At 46.3% G+C, this 21751-nt stretch overlaps 1 protein-coding gene across 5 annotated transcripts in view; it reads right to left on the bottom strand.

Annotated features, from left to right (window-relative positions):
- RNF123 (ring finger protein 123) overlaps positions 1-21751 on the bottom strand; it is a 3033138-nt gene that overhangs the window by 2869488 nt on the left and 141899 nt on the right. For all 5 annotated transcript variants that reach the window (XM_069644183.1, XM_069644184.1, XM_069644185.1 and 2 more), the window contains exon 3: positions 13636-13720. In XM_069644183.1, coding sequence (XP_069500284.1) covers positions 13636-13720 — 85 coding nt within the window. The remainder of the gene's footprint in view (positions 1-13635; positions 13721-21751) is intronic.

The raw sequence follows: 21751 nt of genomic DNA, 5'->3' as shown, positions 1-21751 counted from the left end.
TCCCTATTCCTGTCCCAGGCCGTCCCTCCTGCTTGCTCAGGACCCCTCTGGGCCTCAACCACCAGCTGTATGCCCAACTCTAACTGCATAGCTCAGGGCTGCGTGAGTGTCTCTGCACCTTTCGTGGGCAGTACAGCCCCAATGCCTCTCTTGTCCCCCTCTCACCCGGCGGCGTTCCACTCCAGGTCTCGCCTTGCAGCGGCTCCTCTCCACCCAGCTGGGGTGATTGGTACTGCCTCCCGGAGCCCAGGCCCGCTCCTCACTTCCAATGTGTCTCCACTGCTTGACGGGTCATCCTCTGTCCCACTCTCAACAGCTCGATGGAGGGAGAGGGGTGTGTCCTTTCAATCCGTTGACTCCAACACTCTGAGCCCATCCACTGCTCCACCTGATCCCTGGGGGGATTGGGCGTGATCTCCTGCGCTCGTCGCAAGGCTGGTTTCCCTCCTCTTGCCTGTCTGGTAAGGTCCGCTACCTCATTCCTCTCGTTCTGGAATCAGCTCCAAGCAGCGGTTGCACTCCAGAATCAGTCTTCTGGCTTCTGCAGACCTGAATGCACCTTATTGATGCCGGGGGGAAAGCCACAATCACAGATCTGACGTGTATTGCGGAGCTTCTTCCCTACGCAACCATCTTGGTCCGCGCCCCCTGAGATTTTGAGGTGGCTGAAGCAGTGGCTGTTGGTAAGGAAGCCCCTGCTTGAGCGTGCTTTAAACCTCTCCCTCGTCCACCACAAGGGAATCTTCTTTGGTCTCGTTCCACAGCCATATCTCTTGCTCTTCCAACAGAGGAGTAGTAGCGAAAAGATCTACCCCTCCAAGGCTGTCCACTGCGATGAAAGGGCTGAGGCTGCCTAATAGTGGCACCTAAGGAGTTGGCTGCCGCCTTCGAGGTCTGCAACTTCTCAAGGCTTTCATCACTCTTGCTGCCAAAAAGGTGAGACCCGTCAAAAGGCATGTTAAGAAGCCTGGATTGTACATCCGGCGCAAATCTCAACTTCCTCAACCACGCAAATCTGCGTATTACGGTGCTTGTTGCCATGGCTCTGCTGATACCATCAGCAGAATCCAGATCCGACTGAAGAGACTCGCACATGACTTCTTTGCTGTCTCCAACAATAGCCAAGAATCCGTCGCTTTCCTCCCCCTCAGGAATATGCTCAGCCGCCATGGAAATACAGTCCCATAGAGTGAATGACAACTTTGCTAAGGCACATGTGGAGTTGGACAATTTAAGAGCCAAGCACCCTGCAGAAAACACTTACCTTGCCCATGCATCTACTCTCTTGTCATCCCTATCTGGAGGGATGGTTGGGTAAGCTGCTTGTTTTGAAGTTGCCGTAGCTGCCTTTCTGGGGTGGGGTGTTTTGACAAGTAGTTGGGGTCACTATAGATGGGCGGTATTTTCTAGTCAAGTTTTTGTTTACTGCCGGACTTGACTCTGGCATTTCCCAATTTGCTGCCACAATTTTTTGAAGCGCAATGAGGAATCCATTTGTAGACCCTTTATCAAGGGTGCTTGTTCGATCATCCTGCTTGAAGGGGAGAGTAGGTCTACTCCATCCCAAGTAATCTACAACCTTGGACATTAACTGTCTTGCATTTGAATGCTCACCAGCTCCAGGTTTACCAAAATCTAGCTCTGGTGAAGTGTCCACTCCACTGGCTGTTTGCAAGTTGTCAAAGATCTTTTAACCTTGACTCCTCTGAAAAAACTCAAGCAAATTTGATGTACCATATTGTATCCCAAATGACGTATCGTTATCCGATTGGCTCATTTTCCTCATAAATTGATGTCCGTGATTTGATATAATCCTGTCTTGGTAAAGGAGTAGAAGTCTTATCTGGGATGGGCATCGGAGGCTTTAGAAATGTTGAACTCTATGCTCGTGGAGTCGTCAATATTTTTACTGAAGTCTTTTTCGGCTTCAAAGGCATCTAAGGCTTCAATGGTGTTGAAGGTGCCATTGGTGTCTATTAGGGAGAATCCTCAGAAATGTGCTAATTCCCCTGTTCCCTAGAGACCCCCAGCTCTTTTTTGCTGCCCTTTAGGACTTTTATCTCTTACCTGGAGAGAGTGAGACCCTGTTCCCACTCTCATGTATTTTTCTGTGATTTTGACTTTGGAGTCTGACAAACTCCATAGGCATCATCTTTGCATTGTGTCACATAGCACCTTCACTCTCTAAGATTTCCCAAAAGGTTTAAATACCTTCTCTTGGTGAAACTACTGTTTCCAAAAGCAGTGAAGTGAAATTGACTTTGCTTAGTTTTTTAAAACTTTCTAGACCCAGCACACACTATCTTACCATACGGTGCAGCAGGGGTTACTTTGTGTCCCCTTTGCCTAGTTTCTCATGTAACATTTTTATGTTACCCTTTCTACAATTAATGGCTGGTGGTAGTGGTTTACTTTTACTACCATTGTGGTTTTTACAGCGTTCTGCAATTGCAGCTGCAGTAAGACACCCATGTGTGCCCGTTTTCTCAAAATAGCTCTGGTCGTCTTTTTTCACCATTTCTTGTTGGAAAGGTCCGTCTTGAGATATACTCTGCACGCCAAACCAGGTTTGGTCCCTTTGTTTGTTTTGTCTATGGCGTGATTCACGAGTGAAGGCCGGATCTGGCTCCTGCGTTTCTGGCAGGGCCAGGAAGTAAGGGAGGTGCCCGAAACTCCCTGTGCTTAATCAGCTTGGTTACAAGAATGCACCCTAAGGTGATTGGCCGGCTGGCTGCCCTTGGAGGGCAGCCACCCTGTTGTGTGATTGACAGCTAGGCTGAAATGAATGGGAGAAACCTGCATAAAAGGCGAGGCTTTTTGGCTTGGAAGGCAGTCAGCCACTGGACAAAGGAATCCGAAGAAGAACTTGGAAGAGACGCCTGCTACAACTCCTGGACTGTTGGTTTGCCCGGTGAAGCCCTGCTGCTGTGCTGAAGCTCCGAATTCGTTCAACTAGAGAAGCCGTGCAAGGACGACTTCTCCCCTTGGATTCGTTGGACCAATCAACCCCAAAGTGAACTCATTTGGACATCCTCTCAGAGCTGGCTGTACTTCCACTGCTGATGTTGCTGGAACCGAAGTGCCAGGGAGAGGAACACCAAACCGAGGGGATTGCTTTTAAGTCAGACCCAAGCGCCAGGACGATCCTCCGGACTTCTCTGAAGCAGGACTGACCAAGCCTGAGCCACAACAGAGTGCTGGACCCCCAGATGCGAGGAAAGTCTGAAGTGGTATCCGAGAACCACACTGTTGCTATTTGCTGTCAGACGCGAGGAGCTGAAACCGCCAAGTGCCGCTGAATTGAAGTTTGCCCACTGCTGCCGCCGACCTTCCCATTGCAGTGCAGGAGTCCCCAGAAGTCCTCCCTCTTGTCGAGACGACTGAGGCCCTGAACATCAGGATCTGCAGAGCTGGACAGGAACAGAAGAAAGCTGGAACCATTTCTTCTAACCAAAGTTACTGTAAAGTTAAGCAGACTTACTTCTTGTGGTGTAGCCTTACTTGTTCTCAGCTGAGACTTGTCTTGGTTAACCTTGTAGAGTTGCTTGCAGCTTTGCCCCTCACAAGCCTCCTAGCTTGTGGCCCCTTCAAGTGATTTTATTTCTACAAACCTTTCTACAAACCTTGTGCAAGACTTTTACGTACCTGCAAAGAAGATCTTTAGCTCCCATAGACTTTGCTTAACTAACATTGGCTGTCCTGGCTCCCTGAGAGACTCCTCTTTACCTCCGACTTTGTGCTTTGGCCTTTCACCCAGGAAAGGGTTAATTTACTTTGCATTGGAGGGTTCAAAAAGTACTTACCAGTTCATGAATTATTTGTTAACCTTTGTTTTATTCCCCTATCTAAACCTTTGCACTAAACTCAGTATCACTCTAAATGTACCAGTGATAAATCAATGTCCACAGTGTCCTAGCTATTTACGTCACCTGAGGGTGTAGGACGTGTGTGTGCCATCCCCAATGGGTATCATCTGATTAGAGAAACTAAGTGTGTTTTGAAGTATATTTTGAAGTGTTACATGTTTTGCTCCCTTCTGAAGAAGGCTTATATAACTGACTTAAATAAATGAATAATTGTTTAATCAATTAACTGAGTGTAAGTGTTTATTTGAATCTCTGTGTAACCCCTCTACTGCTCACATTGACCCCTATTGAGATAAGCCTGGCTGCTCAGCCACACTACCAACCTGTGTAGTACAGACTTATACCAAAGGTTGGGTTCCTATTGCAAGGAGGTCAAGGTTGCTGTAGTCTCCCAAAGGGTACCGCACACAATCTTGTGCCTAACAGTGTCAATGGCACAGGTGGCGTCGAAGACGCAGTTGGCGTCGATGGGGGGGCGGGGGGGGCTCGAACACCTCGATCTCGACTTATGCTACGACTTACGGCTCGAAGGATCCTTTGATGATTTATCATCGCGTCGAGGCCTCGCAGGCTATCGATTAGGATCGGACCTTCGTCACAGGCTCCAGGGAAAGCAGGATTTGGCTATTGGCCTTTCCTTACCGGCTTTTGAAGGTGAGGTAGCAGCATGGCTTGCCAATGGTTTTCGTTTCTCAAATATTTTTAGCATTTCTAACCTAATTGCTTCACATTCGGCAGGAGTGGAGGCATTTGTGGGAGGAGAGAAGTCCGGCGACACAGTCCAAGAGGGTGCCATGTGGTGCCTCTTTTTCAACTTCAATGACGAGTGGTGGGAGACACTCCTCAATCTGGACCTTTTAATATTCTTCCTTAAGGGGAGAGTCGCCTCTCTGCTCGTCCCAAGAAGGTTTTTTCGATGGGGTAGTCGATTGGGATTTCTTGGGGTTTCTACCTACCGTCAATTTCCCCTTTTGCTCCTTCAGCGCTTTCCCCGTCATGGACTGCCATTTCGAGCAGGCCGAGGTCTTGTGCTGCACACAGAGACACCACAAACATACTCAATGTGGGTCGGTTATCAGTCCTGACACTTCTTGAACCCGGTCTTCGGGGCAGTAGGTGTTGAGGATGATGACATTTTCGCAAATGACCAATAGAAGCTTACTCAGAAAATCAGAACTGAAGCCAACAGTGCTATATGTACCTTTGATGACATCACCCTCGAGATTTAGGCCCTTGAGGGACATCGAGTCGACTGCATCGACGCACAGCGCCATCTGCCGAAAAAAATAAATCTGTTGAATTCATTTAAAAAGGCAGCGATTTCCAAAAACAAGGAGTTGGATCACCAAAGTCGTGCTTAAAAGAAGATTGATTACCAGCCGAGGCAACAAGAGGTGCAATAGCAGGTATCACTTGTTTCAAAACTGCAAAGGGGATGGGTACAGAGGAGATGACTTCAGTGTAGCTTCAATTACATAGTCCGAGCCCACAAGAGAGAAAGCAGACCATGATGAGAGATTGGTGCATGTTTTTGAGCAGGACAATCCAAGTGCAAACTGGGTAGTGATGTCAATGTGGTCTGATCAATAAGATTGATTTTATCAACAAAGAAAGTAGATGAAGAATCACACAAAGATTGGGTAGAAGTGCTACTGGGAGGAGAGGGTACAACAGATAGGGATTTAACAATCCTAAAGAGTTCTCTGGGCTGGTTATGGGAGTTTGTAATTTGGCCAGAAAAGTAGGTGCGTTTAGCTTCTACAATGGCCTGTTGATAAATATGAGTCACCTTCAGAACAATAGCCCTAGCAGGAAAAGAATAGTCAATCCTCCATTTCCTTTCAGCTTGTCTGCAGAACAAACAAAGCTCTGTCAAGCAGCAAGAAAACCATGGCTCAGAAGGACGCACAAAGGATTTAGGTGACAGCAGAAATGGGAGTGGGACAAATAGTAGCTCAACTACGCTTAAGTCATGAAGGTTGAGTAGTGGGAACAAAAAAGGGTCAGAAAACTGATATAAAACAGAAGCACAAAATGGTCAGTCCAAGGAACCTTATAGAAAGGAAAGTGGTGATCAATGTGGATGCTGAGAAGGAAAGATCAAGCCTATTTCCCTATATTTGAGTTGGGCCGGAAATATGCTGCAGAAGAGCTAAATCACTCATTGACTGCAGAAAACGTTCAGTCTTATCGGGCGTCATTTTTAAAGAAGGCAGATTAAAAAAAAAAAACACCCAAAATTAGCAGATCAAGGTACCAGTATTTAAGAGAGGAGGTAAGATCCAGAAACTTAGAACAGAAAGCCCCATCCTGGGTAGGTGGGCTATAAATCAACAACACATGCCCAGACTGGAGAGGATAATACGAAGAATTGCCTCCATTCAAACATCATGCTGGAGCGCAAGTAAAGCACATGACAATGCAGCTCGGAAGACAACAGCTACGCCTCCACCAGTGTCATGCCCAGCATCCCAGTTTCCGGAAGCCCGCGGGTGTTTATTTCCATGTGGAAACTGCCCTGGCGACTGTTTACAGCCCGGGGGACACGCCGGACTACAAGGTCCAGAATTCCATCTGTTCGCGATCACGTGATCCACCCGCAACGTGCCTCGCGTTCTGGACCAGATGCTAGTACTTACCACGGCTTGTCCCTGTAACGGGTGCTCCTAAAACTGAGTAATCAGTTCGAGTGCTCGAATCCCTGTTATTCTGATTCCTGTGTTATTACAGACCCGGCTTTGTTCCAAGGACCTTTCCCAACGTTTTTTCCCTACGATTTCTGGCTCCAGACCCCTCGGCTGTTCCCCTTGGTAATCGAACTTTTGGCATTCTAAACGGATTTGTGTTCCTCCTGCTCCCATTTGTTGTGGCGTTTGGACCTTGCTAACCTCCAGTGTAACGCATGGCAGGCTATTAAGGAAAACCTAAACTAGACTTCTGTTTATGTTTCTTTCTCTCCATTGGCTACTATTCCTGCATGGGTTTTCTGACTTGCATTACTACCACGTATTACATTTTTGGATTGCTCAACAACGCTGCCTGCATCACAAGAAAACAACGCTCTACATGCTGAAGTGATTAAACGGACGCTCTCCTGTTTATCGTGGTCACTTCTTGGATTGGCTATTTCTCACGTGGGGACGCTTTGCTGTTATTCTTGGGGATTTTTTGGACTACATTTAGTTGCGCCCTCGTGCCGTTCGGGTTAGGTGGATCATTGCACAGACTTCATTCATCTGAGACTTTCTTCCTTCCTCATCTGGTCATCACCCTGCTGAACTTCCATAGGTACACTGGACTTCCTTTCTGGTTAAGCAGGTAAGAGAGGGTTGATTACGGGTGGGCTAACACTGCACTTTGGTAGCTCTTTGACTGCTATCCTGAACTATCATTTCTCTTGGTTTCCCTAGCTCTGTTGTCGCTGCGCCTGCCTTTCCACTGAAGCCCCTGGCCTGTTAGTTTTAGTGTACTTTCTACAGGCTGCGCTCTTGGGGGGAAAGTCTTGTGTACATTGCGATCAAGATATTCCAGAACCATCTTGGTGACCGTGCAAGATATCCCAGAGTGAAGGGGCTCCCGAAAGTAGATGCCGACCTTGTATCCTTTATAAGTCTGTATCCTTTTTCCGATCTGTGTTAAAGTTGTGACAACCAGGATGGGCTGAGTTCCTATCAATGTGCAAAATACTATATTCAAATGGTATAGCCTGAACCAGATGGGATCTGATGTGACGCGTAACTAGATCTCTGTAATAAAAACAGAGATCGGGGACACCTCAGCACATTTAAATCCAACGCATGGGCAGGAATTAAACGAGCATTCAGCAGAAGTCAATGAAGTGTATTAACCTCACGAATATGGAGTACAGAATCCATGGAGGCAGGACTAACCGATCTAGCTGCAGCCAGTACAAGATTGCTGGGAGTCGAGTAATGAAAAAGCTGTCAAGTGACTGACACTATTGGATGAAGGCAACTCCTGAAATTAATTAAAACAATCATCCCCTTCCTATGCAATTACATTAAGGACCAAACAATATATGTATAAGAAATGCAATGGGAGTAGGCAGATGAGCGGTAAAGCATGCTTTTAGGACCAGAACTTTCCAGAGCAAAAACCATGATTTTGATCTACTTTGTATACTGTAAAGAACTCACGGTGGCAACAGTAAAGACAGACACAAGTGATCACAGTTCAAGGGTGTTTATTGAACTGTAAATGCAGGGTGGAAAAACACCCAACCTAAGCCTAAAGCTAAAATGGCAGCAAGCTTCGACCATCAAATGAAAAATAAGGCAGTCCTTGTGGCATCTTGTAAAAGTAAAAGGCCAACACAAAAAAAAAAAAAACTATTGCCAAATCGTTGCAACTAATTGCAGAAAGAGTGCGTGATAGGGTCTTAAATAAAGAAATGAGTGTTCACAAAAAAATAATAGGTCAGGATGTGATTGCCAGTGGTCTACCTTTCCCAAGTTTTGAGCACGGGACAAAGTGGATCTCCTGAGCACAGCACACTCTCGAGCTTTCCCAGCACGAGCTGACAGTTCCGTAATCAGGTTCTTCAGTGGTTAAGTCTCTTTGCAATAGAAAGTCTCTTGCCTCTGAGGGCCTATGTATTCAACAACACACACACAAAGAGTTCCTTTCCAAATGGACTTTGGGTGATGACGTTTCACCCCTGGGTCTCGCTTGGTCGGGCTCAGACCCACATGACGAGGAGGACAATTCACTTCCTCTGTTCTTACAATACTTCTTGCTTTCACAAATCTTAATGTCCTTTTAAACAGTTCCTCAGGGTTCACTGGGGACATCCATCGGTCGGGTTCACTCCTGTCAACATAGTCCTGTGCTCTTGTGCTCCACCTTTTATCCCTCTGGGGAAGAGAAAGGGCCGTCACATGTGTGAGATTCTGGTCAATTGCCTGACTTTACCTGACCCTTGTATTGGGACATGACAGGTAAACGGCTCTGGTGTTAGTACGTTGTCTTTCGTGTTGTGTGAAAGTGTTTGTGTCGGAATGGGGGAAGGCAGTGTTTTGGAATATTGTACGAGGTAGGATGGGGAAAAGGTGTTGAAAGAAGGGCGATACCGCGCCTCACCGGTCGGTGTCACACTCCCACTCACCAAGGACCCCCTCCTACCCCCCCTCCCCCCCATCTAGATGATCCTCCCTCACTGATCCACCCCAGGAACTGGATCCAATAGTGATGGCTGTGTCCTGGCAACCTGGATGACAGATCCCCGGGGACTAGCCAGAGCCACAATACCCACATTGCATTTTATCCTTGGAAACCCTACCTAGATTAGGAAGGGTTGCTTTGTTGGCAAAATATGGCAAGCACAATCCAATACCCTTATATGGGATTTTGACGCGATATGAAGTTATGACTCCTTAATGCAATTTCTCAATGTCACTTTACTAAAGAAATATTTTAACGCCTACCTCTCCCTACTTCTATGGGGTATTCCCTACCTAAAAAACGAACAAGGGTGCTCTTCAGTAATCAGTGAATGTCTTAAAATAATCTGTCCATAACTAACCCTAACTGACCCCGCTTTCCTTGCTTTGACTGCAATGAGTAGGATTATTCTCCTATTGATTGTCCTCCAATCCTTTATCTTTTTGGATTACACCCTCAATGTCTTTACTGAGAAAAAGTAGGAATAGTTTTATAACAATCTCTTTACTTCTCCTGTTCTCACTATATTTTCATTATCTCGACTGTGACAAGTTTGAGTATTCTGATAACTTTCTTCTTTTACTCCTCTTATTCTCCAAACTACTTCCTGGTTGTCTTGACTGGGAGGCGTATTAATATCCATAGGATTCTCATTTACTTTTCTCATTGATATAATCTCCTTATAATGACTTGGACTAGTATGAATGCTCATATAATGATTTCTTGTCTTTTCCCTGTAACCCGATTCTCTCGGTGACTACATCAGCAGGTTTTCGTTTCGTTCAGCTTGGCTTTTTTGTTTCACTCGTTCGAACCCTTTTCCTCTTACGATCTCTCAGTCTCTGTATCTTACCTTCCGATAACGTTACGGTATCCCAGGTGCCACTTTGTTGTACGGTCTCCATTTCATACCAGTCTTTGCGCGATTGCTAGGACCTCCTGTCCACCACTGGCTCTCAATGGCCACGCCGCCGCTTTCAGCTCTTCTCTCCGTCCTGTTCACAGGACGCTGCACGTCCTCTGGCTCGACAGCCAGTTTGTAACTTGCAGCCTCTTCAGAGTTCCCAGTCTCCTCCCCTTACAGAGATGACATGGCTATGGGCCTTCTCGGCCTACCTTCCCCTCTCGCTTCCTCTCTCGACTTCTTGAAGCCTTTCGTCTTCGTTATTCATCTTCATCTCAGTTAAATGCAATTCTTCCCTTAAAGGGATAGTCACAGTTTGTTTCACAATAACAAATGTTTGTTCCTTCTTTGTAGAAGTACTTTTGGGATATGGCTGAAGAGGTAAAGTTAGGAGACTCTTTAAATGAACGGGAGTCCTTGTCCCCACAGGGGAGTCTCTCCCAGTGAGGTCCCGCTTGCGTTTACCCCTAGGGAGACTATTGCCGAGCGGGTTCACCTCACTAGCCTCACAGGGGCGGGGCTCCCCCTGGGGGAGAAAGGTCGAATTCATGCGATTCATTACAGGATACATTAAGGTTTGTGCAGCTGGTGTCCAACTAAAACAATTACTCTGCATTTCTTTATTTGGAACCGTACAGAGATTAATTTAGAAATGTAAATCCAATTGTGTAGATATGACATGCATTACTCACCTTAATAGCATTTCTGATGATTGTATCTACTTAGATACACATGCTGTGCATACAGTCCGACATCTAGTGGAAACTGCAGAGTATTGCATCCTCCTTTCAAAGAGCGAAAGAGGACGTCGACATGGGCGCGACTTTAACACTATCCCTAACGTGACGTCTAGTGTTGCCAAAATCCCTCACGCATTGAGGTCCCTCTGGTTGGGTTTTTTCTGCCGTGAGGCAGCCTTATAGTGAGCGTGAGCAAGTACAGAAGAGAGAAGGTGTAAGAGGTCTATGTTCCTTCTACTCCACAAGGGGAGGAAGGGTGGACACATGTGAATCTAAGCAGATGCAATCATCAGAAATGCTATTATGGCGAGTAATTCATGTGTTCTGATGCTTGTTAATCTGCTTAGAATCACATGGTGTGCATAGACTAGAGAGCAGGACCCAGGGGTGGTGGTGGGATGTGTGAAGGAACAGTAGCAAAGAGATGTCTTAGCACTGCTTGTCCCACCTGCGGATCAGACCTAGAGTGTTTCTCTATGCAGTAGTGTTGTGTAAAGGTGTGTAATGGTAATGTTTATTTATAAAGCGCCTATACACAAGGCAAGTGTTTCAAAGCGCTCAAGGAGGGTGGGAACATGGGGAAGAAAACAACAGTCAACTCGACGCGCAAGGGATTTTGGGTACACTACATGTCACGTTAGGGATGGTGTAACAGTCATGCCCATGTCAACGTCCCCTTTCGATCTTCGAAAGAAAGATGCAATACTCCGCAATTTCCACTATATGTCAGACTATACGCACAGCATGTGATTCTAAGCAGATTCACAAGCAAAAGAAATTTGAGATTTTAGTTCTGCATCTTGGAATATGCAAGGAAGACATTTTGTAGTTTATGCTAAGAGGTGGGCACTCTGGAGACTTTAGGTCTTCTATTTTTAAGTTATAAAATCCCCCAAGAAATGAGACGGGGAGCATTCTTAAAATGTATGTACGATCCACATTTTTTAGACTCTGTTGGGTAAGTTTGAGTGGAACTCAAATATCCTCGATTATTCAAATTTGCTATGTTTGGAGTATGATCAGGCAATGAAAATAAAAACCAAAAGGAACATTTGACTTGAATGTTTGAAATTTAATTAAGAGTAGATGAATTATGGATTAAGCCTTTTTAATATAAAAAAGTACTGATTGATATTGCTATGAATATGTGACTGATTGCAGAATTCCATGAAATTAAGATGCATTTTCAATTTTATAAAAAAACATTTGTGAAAACGTTTATTTAAAACAAACATCAAAAATCACAATGCAATGCTAAGTGGCTCTGATCTGGGGATTACCTTCCAGGAATGGCTATTGGGAGATGCATTGGCAAGTGTGGTTTAGCTGAAATGGACTATTCAATTTCACACTTCAGGTAAAACGTTTTTTCATGATTTGTATCCCACCGTAAAATTTCATTTTCTGTTTTATTTATTTATAAATACTGAAAATAATAAAATGTTAATAGATCAGGTTGCTACCTACAAAATCATAAAACATTAGAAATACTAATGTTAAGGTTAAGCAGATTCTCACAAGAAAACAAATATAACCATATAACGAAAACAAATTAAATTCTATTTTTGACCACCAATGATGTAACCTGCTTATTCACATGCTTCTGCGTGTTTGTCAAGCAATTTGAGTGTGTTGCTTATTCATGTGCTTTGGTTTCTTCATAAGCACACAAAGTAAGAGTGTTCAGTTTGCCCATAATTTTTGTTCATAATAGTAAATATTAGTTTTCTGCTCATTCGTGCGCTTATGGTTGCTTGGAATATTACATACACATGAGGAACGAACTGCGCAAGTCAAACGTACAGACAAACTTTTTTTCACAGCTTCATAGCTCGAGTTTGGCCATTTTAAAATGAAACAAATAATTCATAGTAAAGTGTTTATGTACATCGAAAAGCTTCAAAACCTGAAGCAGCCAATTTAGAGATGTCTGGAAACATTTAGTTTCCCTTTTTTCCAACTTCTTATAACGTTTGCACGAGTGTATGGATTCTTACCAAATTTGGCATTCTCAGTGAAATCGATCAGATTCAGTAAGCTTCCTAAATTTTAAGACCATTTTGCTGGTTCAAGGAGAACATTTATTTGCTCCATTTTACCATAGAATGTGCAATGTTACCTTAACTATAGTGTCAACTGTGACTATATATTTTCCTTACAATCCAAATGTTCCTTGTACCTAGCAATTTCCATAAATTACAAGAAACATACCATACAGGCGGTCTTCACAGTCCATGGCACAATAGCAGAGGTCTATTTTATGAAATATGCTGCTCAACACAGCTGGGCATTACAGGGGACAAAGGGAAAGGCATGAAAATCTACTACTCCCTATGTTAATTGAGGAAATACGCATGTATACCTCCTGTGTGGAGTCCTGGAGAACTCTGGAACTTTAATAGAATGAAGATTGTCCTTACGCAGAGATTTAGAGTATCTACATTATGGTTAAAATGTAGCATATACCCATTCTAGTATCTTGTTTGGCCGAAAGCAAAATACTTAACCAAAAAGACTGGTGTTAATGAGCAAATACATTGTTTCACTTTGAATTCAGTTGAGGACACCAGATCATGGCCAGTATGATAGTCTGGGCATTAGAGTACAATTTTCACAGTTCAATCTTGGCACCGATTAGAACGACCACACACTTAGCAGTTTTTTTTTTTTAGAATGTCGAACAAAATCGCTTCAGTGATAAAGTAATGCAGTGTACCCTCCTACACAAAAAAAAATACAAGAGTGCTGTATACAGACAACATATTGCACGGGGCCCAAATGAGATCTCTACTTTCCATTTAGAACAGCTGCAAGGGGACAAATGACTCCCGCTTTGTTCAATTGGAATCGCCCGTTCAGTGAAACTGTCAGTCGTCCTTATTAACGCAATGTTTCCTTCTTGGAACAATGTATGTACAATGTTAAAGAAGATATGGTCACATACCTGTACCCTGCAGTATACTGGATTCCTTCAGGACTGGGGAAGATGCGATGGAGATAATCACTGAGCACCCGTTCATTCATAATTCCTAAGGTACAAATATTGAAATGTAAGAATAAATGACAATATTAGACACCAAGAGAAAGATTCAATGATATCAAAATCAACATATGTTCTGACCAGGTCAGTTTGTTAGAATACACACACTATTTGGAGGGTTGAAATTTGAAGTTGCTAAAAATCATCAAGATGGGTGTATTGTACGGTTCTACGTTATTTCGCCGAACAAAATTTCATCGTGGGGCTTTTCATCGCCAACATTTTTTATTTTTTAAAAAATGTATTTATGGGGGGGCTGCGCCCCCCCCCCCAAACCCCCCCTTACTTAAATAATCATACCCCAACCCGCACAAACACCCCCCTAAAAATAAAAATGAATAAAAATGTTGGCGATGAAAGGGTCGGCGATGAAAGTCTCACGATGAAAAATACTTCGACGAAATGCGTGTATACCGTATTGTACAGTCTGCTAGAGGCATATTGTAGCAATCTTAACTTCTGGGTTACACATTCCCCATTTGTCAAAGCACTGGCAAAGCCAACAGGTTTGGATTTGCTAAAAAGGAACTCTTGGCATACCAAGAGAGGTTTGTACCTGATTTACTGAAGGAGCATTGCCACAAAAGAAGATTGCAGCGACATTGTGTTCCTATAGGCCACCCACATCTGTGATCATATCTCTTTCAGTGTGCAATACATATTACATGTCACTTCCCATTGAACTATAACCATATTCTTGGCTACCCCATTTTAGTGTTAAAATACCACCCATGCGGATTTCCAAGATAGCTGCCGGGTAGGGGCGTAGGAGACACAAAATCTGGGGGGGACAGGGGACATCTTGGGGACTGTGCTTTATTTATTTATTTATTTATTTATTGTGTTTTTGTCAAAGAACTCGACTTTTCACAAAATTAGAATTAAAATAGCAGTACGTATTAAATTACAAATATCACTGTATAAAAAAAGAGAAAAGAAGAAAAGAAAACAGAAGAAAATTAAAGGATGCAGCAACAAAAAACATGTCTTTGTATGTTGCATTTCTGGATTTTTCATCTGACTATGAGCTCATGGTAAGAGAGAGGAAACAACAATTACTTCCAGTGGGCCACAGCTAGGACGCCAGCTTGTTAAGAGACAGATCACCTGTAAGTGGACTCCTGCCAAATAAACGAGTTGCAGCCTTTTCTACCAACTGCAAGTTGCTACTTTTTTGTGTGGGGCAAGGAGACGTGTGTATCTCTTGGAATGGAAGGATAGGAGTTTCAAAGAAAGAGGAAATCTTGTTTGTACCTCTGAGTAAGCCCTATTATGGGAGAAGAGGGACCAGGTGTGTGATATTGCTGCTTTGACTGTTCTCCGGGGGTGGGGGGTACAGCAAACAAGGAGGATGAGCGATCGCAAGCCCACCCCCTTATAAGCACTCCCGAGGTCCGCGGCCAGATGTGTCGGACCTGGGGGATGCCTCATAGGTGGGGTGTATTTGGACCCAGGGGGTGGCCAGAGGGGCAGCCCGCTATGTGGGCTGCCCCTCTAGCACCCCTGCGAGGGCCGGGCCAGCCTCTCACAATGAGTCTGGTCCCTCTTATTCCATCTCATGCTGGCTTCAGAGTCTAGCCTTTCTTTGCCTTTGTTATTCTGAATGCAGAGCTGGACTCTGTTCCTTTCTCGTTTAACATTTGTTGTAAAGCCGGATATATTTGATTCTCTCATATGTTAGTAGGACGGCAGAGCATGGGTCCTCTGCTCTGTTACATTATTCAAAGAGCCCCTCTGGCCTTTCTTTGCCTCTCCCTTGTCTCACTGCTTGCTTGCTTAATACATACCTCCTTTCTTGAACACTCAACATTCTCCCTAACACAGCAATGGCAGCTGCAGTCTGTTTTAACTTCTATTTGTTCTATGTCTTGAATTGGCCTCTTATTTCCGCTTTTCTGACTGCAGGGGAAAGGCATTTGCCAGTCACTGCCATGATGGTTCTACCTGGCCATAAAAGGGCAACAGCTAGCCAATATTGGAAGAACATGGGCATATTATGCCAGAGGCTGGCAACTGCCTTCCTAATGCCTACACAAGAGACACAACTCTTGCCTTTTGTTTCTAACAGTAATTCAGTGGATGAAGAAATAAGAGAACACACATATTGCATATAAATAAAGGGGATGATGTCACACTTGGTTAAGACATTTTGATCACGCCAGGAGCTAATTTCCAGCTGCAATTAAGCGATTACCTTTTAGACTTCTGGCTTTAAATAACGTTAGTATCACCTGGAAAGCACAGAGGTTGCTCAACAGGGTTCCTGGAGCACGAGGGGTACCCTACTCGTGGGCATGGATTATTGGAGGGCATTCTTGCCCTGGTTTGGAGCCTGGCCCCTACAGCCATGTTGGGGGGAGGGACCTATTACTTTTGGTTGTATGTACCCTTTGAGGTGGGCAGACATTGCCTCCTGCATTAGCCCACTAACAGCTCTGCTTTGCAACTTTATCACACATACCTGTCAGGTGGCATGTAACTCAATGCTACTAATGTTATCAGCCTCAGAAGTCTGGAATCCTTTGCCACATCAACTAGGGTACAGGATTGCCACCTGAGAACCCATGTCTGAGTCGGCATCTGTCGCCCTGTGGGGAAGACACACACAGAAAGAGCATGGCACAGTGCCCTTGTGGATTTTTCACACTTCTTCCTCGGGGTGGGCACAATTCACTCCGCAGAGAAAGTGGCAAAATTGTCCATTCCTCTGGCGACTTATTATTGAGCAATCCACACTGATGGGTTTAAGCACCTGCTTAACGCGAGATGGCAATTAAGGGCATTTGCCAACGCACACAAGAAGCACAGGACACCCTCTTACCATCGACATGCCATGCTCACTGATTCTGATCACGAATTGCCATTTATCTGGGGTCATGTTAAATGTATTTATTACATGTGTAGCATCATGCAAAACCCCCAAGCATCAAGGCGCAAAGTAAACTGCATGGAGTGGACCACTTCCTGTGGCGCACGTTTTTACTTTTCCGCCACAAAATGGAAGATTGTAGCATAAAAGGCAGGTGAAATCACATCACATTGCTTTTCCACTTTGGAAGAGTGTAAATACCTCGCGTAATTAGCGATTGCTGGAGGAACTGACAATGGCTTCCTCTGGACTCCTCCTGCTTTTACCAGGTTTAATTTCCAAGCAGATCCCAGAGGAATCCCTTTCCTTATTTCCAGCATGAGAATCCATGCCGGCAGTAAGGCAGCATTTGTCTGGTCGAGTGGGAAATACAGGGTGCACAAATGCACGAAAATCTGGCCAATTAGAACAAGCAACAGTAATAGCGCTTTCCACCACTTTTTCTGAACCAATTGACCTGGAAAATGCTGTGTTGCATCGGAAGCTGAATGCATTCACTCTGCCTATTATCTGTCCGGAAGATTAAGCCAGGTGCTGAACACAGGTGTTACATATTCCTGTGCACAATCTGCATTTGTCGCATTAACTAAACTGAGCTACCTTACAAATGATATCTCCTCTGGGGCTTTACCGTTTTAACCCCTTAACTGCCATGGGTATTCCCCCGCCAGTGCCAAAGCCTTTTTTGGTGATTTCGGTATGTTGCCATTCAATCCCTTGTAACTTCTTTGTTGCATGAGATCTCGGACAAAGTTGGCTCTTTTTTTCCCACATGTAGACGGTCGTAACGCCACCCAGGAATCCTAGTTTGCTGTAGGGGGTGAGAGAAAACCAAAAAGGAGAACATTTGGGTTTTTTCAGAAAATGCCAATAAAATGTTGTACAAAGAAGCCTGTGGTGTTTTCCTTGTAAGAGCTAGGAACAAATGGTTTGCTGTGTTGGATTCGCCATTTCCAGGCTTTCAAGAACAGACTGAGTGGAAACCAAAATAACATTTTGATATGCTAATCAGCCGTTTTGTGAGAGGTAGGCGATTTTGGCGTTTTTTGTCCAATAGGACATGCGTGGACGGAATGGAAGAAAAGGGTAGGACAGCTGAATGAGAAGCCAGAAAGGCATACATTTCTGAAAAGTAGACAATATTCCAAGTTTAGGAAGGGGTACTTTGCGCAGGTCAGGCAACAACTATGTAGGGAAAGATTCCATAGTTTTGGGGGAAATCGGGAAAAATAAAAATAAAACACAATTTCCGCACATTTCACTCTGGTCACCCACTGAAACACGCAGCCAACAACACATGGCCTACCTTCCCGCGTTCCCACAGGTTTCCTGACGAAAACGGTACCTCACATTTGTAGGTGCACCTACCTGGGTGCAAAGGGAAAAGCCTAAAACATTGGTAACCCCAAGTCTTTTCACACAGCAGATTTTCAGAAATTTTGCTCATGTGAACAACCTACAGATTTGGACCTAGGGTGTCGAAGCCACGAAGGAAAATCGGGAACCCCATGCATTTCCAAAAAGAAGACACTCGTGGGAATCCACAGAGGTCTGAGTTGCACGAATCGCGCCATAATTTATGACACACAATCCCTGACAAAAGTCTGAAATTTGGTGGAAAAAACACAATTTTCACTTTGTCTGGGATTGTGGGTAATAAATTCTGGAGCGATTCGCACAAGTCAGATCTCTGGATTCCCAAGGGTGTCTTTTCGTAAATGCATGGGGTACCCTCTTTTCCTTTGTGGCTTGGACACCCTAGGCCTAAATCTGTAGGTTGTCTCCCCAAACCCTTTGGGCGTTACCAGTGGTTTAGCCTTTTCTCTTTGCGCCCAGGTAGGTACACTCACACATGTGAGGTACCATTTACGTTGGGATACCTGTGGGAATGCGGGAAGGTAGGACATGTGGTGTTGGCGGCGTCTTTCGGTGGGTGGCAAGAAGAAAATGTCTGAAAATTGTAGTTTTTTCACCAAATTTCAGACTTTGCTGGGGATTGTGGGTAATAAATTCTGGGGCGATTTGCGCAAGTCAGACCTCTGTGGATTCCCATGGGTGTCCTCTTTTTGGAAATGCATGGTTTCCTTGTTTTCCTTGGTTTCTTCGACACCCTAGGCCCAAATATGTATGTTGTTCACATGAGCAAAATCTGCTCTGCCGAAGGCTAGGGGTTACCAGTGGGTTAGCCTTTTCCCTTTGCGCCCAGGTAGGTGCACTCACACATGTGAGGTACCGTTTTCGTTGGGACACCTGTGGGAACGCAGGATGGTAGGACATGTGTTGTTGGCGGCGTGTTTCAGTGGGTGGCCAGAGTGAAATGTCTGAAAATTGTGGGGGGGTTTTTCACCAAATTCAGAGACATTTCCGTCTGCCCACCCACCGAAACACTCCGCCAACAACAGATGTCCTACCTTCCCGCGTTCCCAGAGGTGTCCGGACGAAAACGGTATCTCACATGTGTGATGCACCTACCTCGGCGAAAACGAAAAAGGCTAACCCACTGATAACCGCAAGCCTTTCGGCAAAGCAGATTTTGCTCATGTGGACAACCTACAGATTTGGGCCTAGGGTGTCGAAGCCACCAAGGAAAACAGAGAACCCCATGCATTTCCGAAAAGAAGACACCCGTGGGCACCCCCCTTTCCACTAAAAACATCCATGGTGGTTTAGTGACCCTCACATCCACCCAAAACAAGTTATCATTTTTTTAATTATTGTTTTTGTTTTGCCTCTTTCCTAGGGGAAGATTATGCTAGCAATCTGCCCCCAGGGAGGGCTACATGAGATGCCCCCCATCCATTTCGGGTGGGGGGAAGAGGGCTACCCCCCTTTCAAACACAAAAAAATCCTGGTGGTCTAGTGGGACCCCGACCCCCACCCAAAACAAGTTATAATATATATATATATATATATTTGAATTGCCCTTCCCTAGGGGCAGATGTGCACGTGTGTGACCATCTGCCCCCAGGGGGAGGCAAAACGTACTGCCCCAGGCTTGGGGGTGGCTCTGCGAATATCCATGGTGGTTTAGTGCCCCTCCACACCCACCCAAAACAAGTTATAATTTGTTTTAATTTTTGTTTTGCCCCTTTCCTAGAGGCAGATGGGCACGTGTGTGGCCATCTGCCCCTGGGGGGAGGCAAAACATACTGCCCCAGGCTTGGGGGGTGGCTCTGCCAATATTTGCAGTGGCCTCTCCCCCACCCCAAATGGATGGGGGCATCTCATGTACCCCTTCCTAGGGGCAGAAATCTGCCCCCAGGGAAGGCTACATAAAGTGCCCCCATCCACTTAGGGTGGGGAGAGAGGGCCACCCCCCCTTTCAAACACAAAAATTCCTGGTGGTCTAGTGGGCCCACGACCCCCACCCAAAACAAGTTATAATATATATATTTTTAAATTGCCCTTCCCTAGGGGCAGATGTGCACGTGTGTGACCATCTGCCCCCAGGGGGGAGGCAAAATGTACTGCCCCAGGCTTGGGGGTGGCTCTGCGAATATTTGCAGTGGCCTCTCCCACCCACCCCAAAATCGATGGAGGGCATCTCATGTACCCATTCCTAGGGGCAGAAATCTGCCCCCAGGGAGGGCTACATAAGGTGCACCCATCCACTTAGGGTGGGGGGAGAGGGCCATCCCCCTTGCAAAAATCCCTGGTGGCTAGTGGTCCCACCCGCACCCACCCCACCCAAACTAGGTTTTAAAATAAATCTTTTTTTTTGTTTGCCCCCTTTACCTTGGGGGCAGATCACTCATCTGCCCCCAGGGTATTGCCCCCATGCTTTGCATAGTAAGCAGCCCCTCCCCCCACTTCAAAAACAGATCCCTGCACGACACACCAACCACATATTCTGGGGGGGGATAAATGACATTACATCCCCCCACTTAAAATTGTGGGGGGGATTTGTCCCCCCCCTGATCCCCCCCCACCCATGTCCTACGCCCATGCAGCCGGGGCGAAGAGACGTGCCTGAGACGTTCTCCGCCCGGGCCGTAGTAATTGAGCACAACGAGTACAGCAGCAGTGTACAGTTCGGGTTGAAAAACCCTCCTGCAACTGGATAAACCCCCCCGGCCGGATCTCCGCGGCCCCGGTGCGTGGTGGAGGCTCAAGCGGGGACGAGGAGCGTGCTGCGGCCCCTCCCCCAGCGGGAGAGACAGAGACCCGACTTGGAGCCGGGACCGGGCAAGCGGCTGGTGGAGGACGTGCAGCCCCTCCCCCATCGGGAGAGACAGAGACCCGGCTTGGAGCCGGGAAGGGGCAAGCGGCTGGTGGAGGACCCGAGGCCCAGCAGTGGACGGGGGAGCCATCGGTCCCCACGCCCATCACAGCGCACCCCCCAACTCCCGACAGCAGAGGCGGTAACATCGCGGGCGGCTCTCCCCCCTTGGTCCGGGTGGTGCGGGGCACCGCGGGGGTGCAGGTGAGGTGCAGTGACGTGTCTTTGGGTCGGAGCACCGGCGGAGACCCGTGAGGCCCCGCAGCAGATGGGACGAGTGGAGGCCGGCTTCTGCAAGCCGCGCCCAGTAGGAGAAGACAGCTGCAACACGGGCGGACAGCACCGGTGGAGAGCGCGGGGGCCGCTCGGTGAATCCAGCAACGAGGAACAGCGGCATGATCAGAAGAGGTGAGACCCCGGGAGGGAGAAGCGGCGGAGAGCGTGGGCTGAGGAGGACAGAAGTGGACTCCCCGCAGGAGGGGGGGGGGGGAAAGAGTATAAATGTGATGGCACCTAACCCAGTAAGGAAAACATACCCAGGAGACTATTACAGAGGGAGGGGGCGAGGAGACAGCTCCACCAAAAGGACACGGAGGCGGGTGCGGCCCCCCCCAACCCCCACCTGCCACACTATCAAGGGAAAAGCAAAGTAACTGGGGCACAGGAAAATACTAGAGACACTCAAAAGATGACATTGAGGAGGGGGTGTGGGATCTCCTGCCCCCTAACTGCCAGACCACGACAGGCCTTTTGCCGCCCAGCAAGCCAGCAATTTCAAGAAGCCAGCCCCTCATATTGCAATATAAACACTATTAGGGAACCAAGAATAAAGGGTAGGGGTGCACAAGAAGAACACCCCCTCCCGGAGAACCTGCCCAAAGAAAAGGGGGAAAGAGAGTCTAAGTACAGAGTGCATACAACAGCTCGTAGGG

The sequence above is a fragment of the Ambystoma mexicanum genome, chromosome 2p (assembly GCF_040938575.1).
Source record: "Ambystoma mexicanum isolate Mex_15411 chromosome 2p, UKY_AmexF1_1, whole genome shotgun sequence".
Taxonomy (NCBI): Eukaryota; Metazoa; Chordata; class Amphibia; order Caudata; family Ambystomatidae; genus Ambystoma; species Ambystoma mexicanum.
Note: the sequence above shows the minus strand (reverse complement) of the source record. Positions and strands in the feature narration are given on the sequence as shown.